At 47.5% G+C, this 2,500-nt stretch overlaps 1 protein-coding gene across 1 annotated transcript in view; it reads left to right on the top strand.

Annotated features, from left to right (window-relative positions):
* LOC130387526 (hepatocyte nuclear factor 6-like) overlaps nucleotides 1-319 on the top strand; it is an 11,602-nt gene extending 11,283 nt beyond the window's left edge. Inside the window, exons 2-3 of the mRNA XM_056596666.1 lie at nucleotides 1-162; nucleotides 265-319. The exon at nucleotides 1-162 is cut by the window's left edge and continues 88 nt beyond it. Coding sequence (XP_056452641.1) covers nucleotides 1-162; nucleotides 265-319 — 217 coding nt within the window. The remainder of the gene's footprint in view (nucleotides 163-264) is intronic.
* Nucleotides 320-2,500: the final 2,181 nt, after the last annotated feature.

The following is a 2,500-nucleotide window of genomic DNA, read 5'->3' as shown; positions in this document are numbered from 1 at the left end:
CACCCTGGTAGCCATCTTCAGGGAGAACCGGCGGCCGTCCAAGGAGATGCAGGTCACCATCTCCCAGCAGCTGGGCCTGGAGCTCTCCACCGTCTCCAACTTCTTCATGAACTCCCGCCGCCGCTCCCGGGACCTCTGGGCCACCGAGGACCAGAGCCACGGGGTCCACGGCCACCTACACCACGGGAACACTAACAACCACAACCACAACCACAACAACAACAACAACAACATACACAACCACAACCACAACAACAACGTGCACCATTCACCGATCCAGCCCGGCACGTCCTCCGCGCCCACCTTCTCCAAAGCCTAGGAGGAGGCAGAGAGGGAGGAGGACGGTGTGCGTGGGGACATTGTTTTCCTCCATGTTCCACAAGTCATGATCAAAGTGGACATTCAAGTCCTTTTTTTTGGATGACCTGTTCGTTTTTTGTTTTTTTTACATTTAAAATCGACTATATCTATTTCTACAACATTCAGCCTTCTTCATTTCATTCCACTTCATCAACTGCATTTAGGAAAAAAATAAACCAAAGAACAAATAGCTTTACATATAGGCCCTGCCCTGTAGCGACACACGATGGTATTAGAAGTCCATTGTAGCCTGTATATTATGGTTTTCCAGCGGGGAAATGAATGTACCAAGACACTCATAAAGCCATCGACAGCTAAACGATGCAAACAAAGACATCAGAAACGTAATCGTTACATCGGTGCTATCATGTGCATATAGGCATTTTATAGTTGGCCCACTACAGAATCTGAGCTGATTGGTGCACCTGCAACGTCTTTCCATCCCATGCTTTAACTAGGCTTGGGCATGGAGTTTAGGTAGCCTTTTTATGTTGTTAATGCATCCGTGTGCTTATATTGGCCTGCAAATCCCGCGCACCACACATGGAGTATGCCCATCCAGTCCCTCCCCCCCACCACTCTGCATCCATCCCCGCCATGCAGGCGTGGGTCTCGTGCGAACACGCATGTGCCCAAGAGGCCACGCGGTGAGCCGATGCTGGGTTGTTAATTTCACTGCAGTGATCTAGCACATTCCCAGCCGGGGTTAGAGTGCCATCTGCTGTTCGTTAGGAGATCGTCCTCAATCATCCCTTATCGCGCAGCAGCCTATATATCCTGTAAATTCAATCCAGAGCGCCCTCCGTAACGGGCGCTTTCATTCGGAATTATGTATCTAATTTGGGACTTTTTTTTTTAAATTATGGTCACCAAATAGCCGCTCTTTAGCGTCATTAGGGCATTTTTCCTCTCTCTCACACACACACGCACACGCACACGCACACGCACACGCACGCACACACACACACACACACACACACACACACACACACACACACACACACACACACACACACACACACACACACACACACACACACACACACACACACGCACTCACACATACACACACCACTGAGGCATTTCAACTCAGTCGTGGAGGAGAATTAATTGAGCAGACGTTATGAGCCACTGACATACTGTGTTTATTTCATTCATTTACAATTTTAGCCTTTCGACTCCATCTTTTGGGTGGCTACGAGGTTATAAATTATGTAGCCAATCAAGAGGTAATTTCAGGTTAAAATAGAGGAACAATCAAACAGAGCCGATATACGTGCTCGCATTTTCAAACATAAAATCATGATGTAGTGTCCAGGTGAAAGGCAACAGGCTCGCTGCACTGTTCTAGTGGCCAAATACAGAGGTCAAATGTCACAATATAGGATTCCCAGTGCCAATGATGTTTGCCTCTTTATGATAATCAGAGAGAACAGATGCAGCCTGCGTTGCCTCCCGCCCCCCCGTCCCTCCCCCTGATCGTGTCCGGTGCGTCAGCTGAACCTCCACAAAGCAGGCGCATGTCGGCCACTCCGCCCCTCAAAACAAAAACACACACAACTCTGTTGATAAGATCAATTGGGCCCGTGCGCGCTCCAATTAGCATTGGTTAAATCACTGTAAATAACTTTGTTTCTCTTGCTTTATCCTTCTCTCTTTTTCTCTTTCTCTCTCTATGTGTTTTCCCTTCTCTGCGTCTTTCGCTCTCTAGTTCTATCTCTCCCGTCCTTTCTCTGTCTCAACCTATTCCTCCCTACTCCCTCTTTAATATTGATGCGGGTATTTACGGCACCACGGGCACGCGGGTTCTTGGCCGTGCTCTGTGGTGCTGCAACTGTATGAAAAGAAGCACCTTGTCGACAAAATGTACGAACATTTAGACTCAGAAAAAGAGAAAAAATTGACAAAAAAAAAAAGATTAAAAAAAAGACTGTCATGGACTGTCCTGTGCACAGAGAAAGAAGGGATTCCGCGCACGGTGGACTGTGTATTATACTTGTGTATTATACCTGTGTATTATACTTGTGTATACCTGTGCGACAAAACGCAATTGAACTCGTGTTAAGCGGGAGCGTCCGGACACCCCCCAAGGATACCAATGCTTTAAACCCTCTGAACTTTGACCCTTTCAACTGGACAT

Source organism: Gadus chalcogrammus, chromosome 8 (genome assembly GCF_026213295.1).
Source record: "Gadus chalcogrammus isolate NIFS_2021 chromosome 8, NIFS_Gcha_1.0, whole genome shotgun sequence".
Classification (NCBI taxonomy): Eukaryota; Metazoa; Chordata; class Actinopteri; order Gadiformes; family Gadidae; genus Gadus; species Gadus chalcogrammus.
This window is presented reverse-complemented; position numbering and strand designations above follow the sequence as displayed.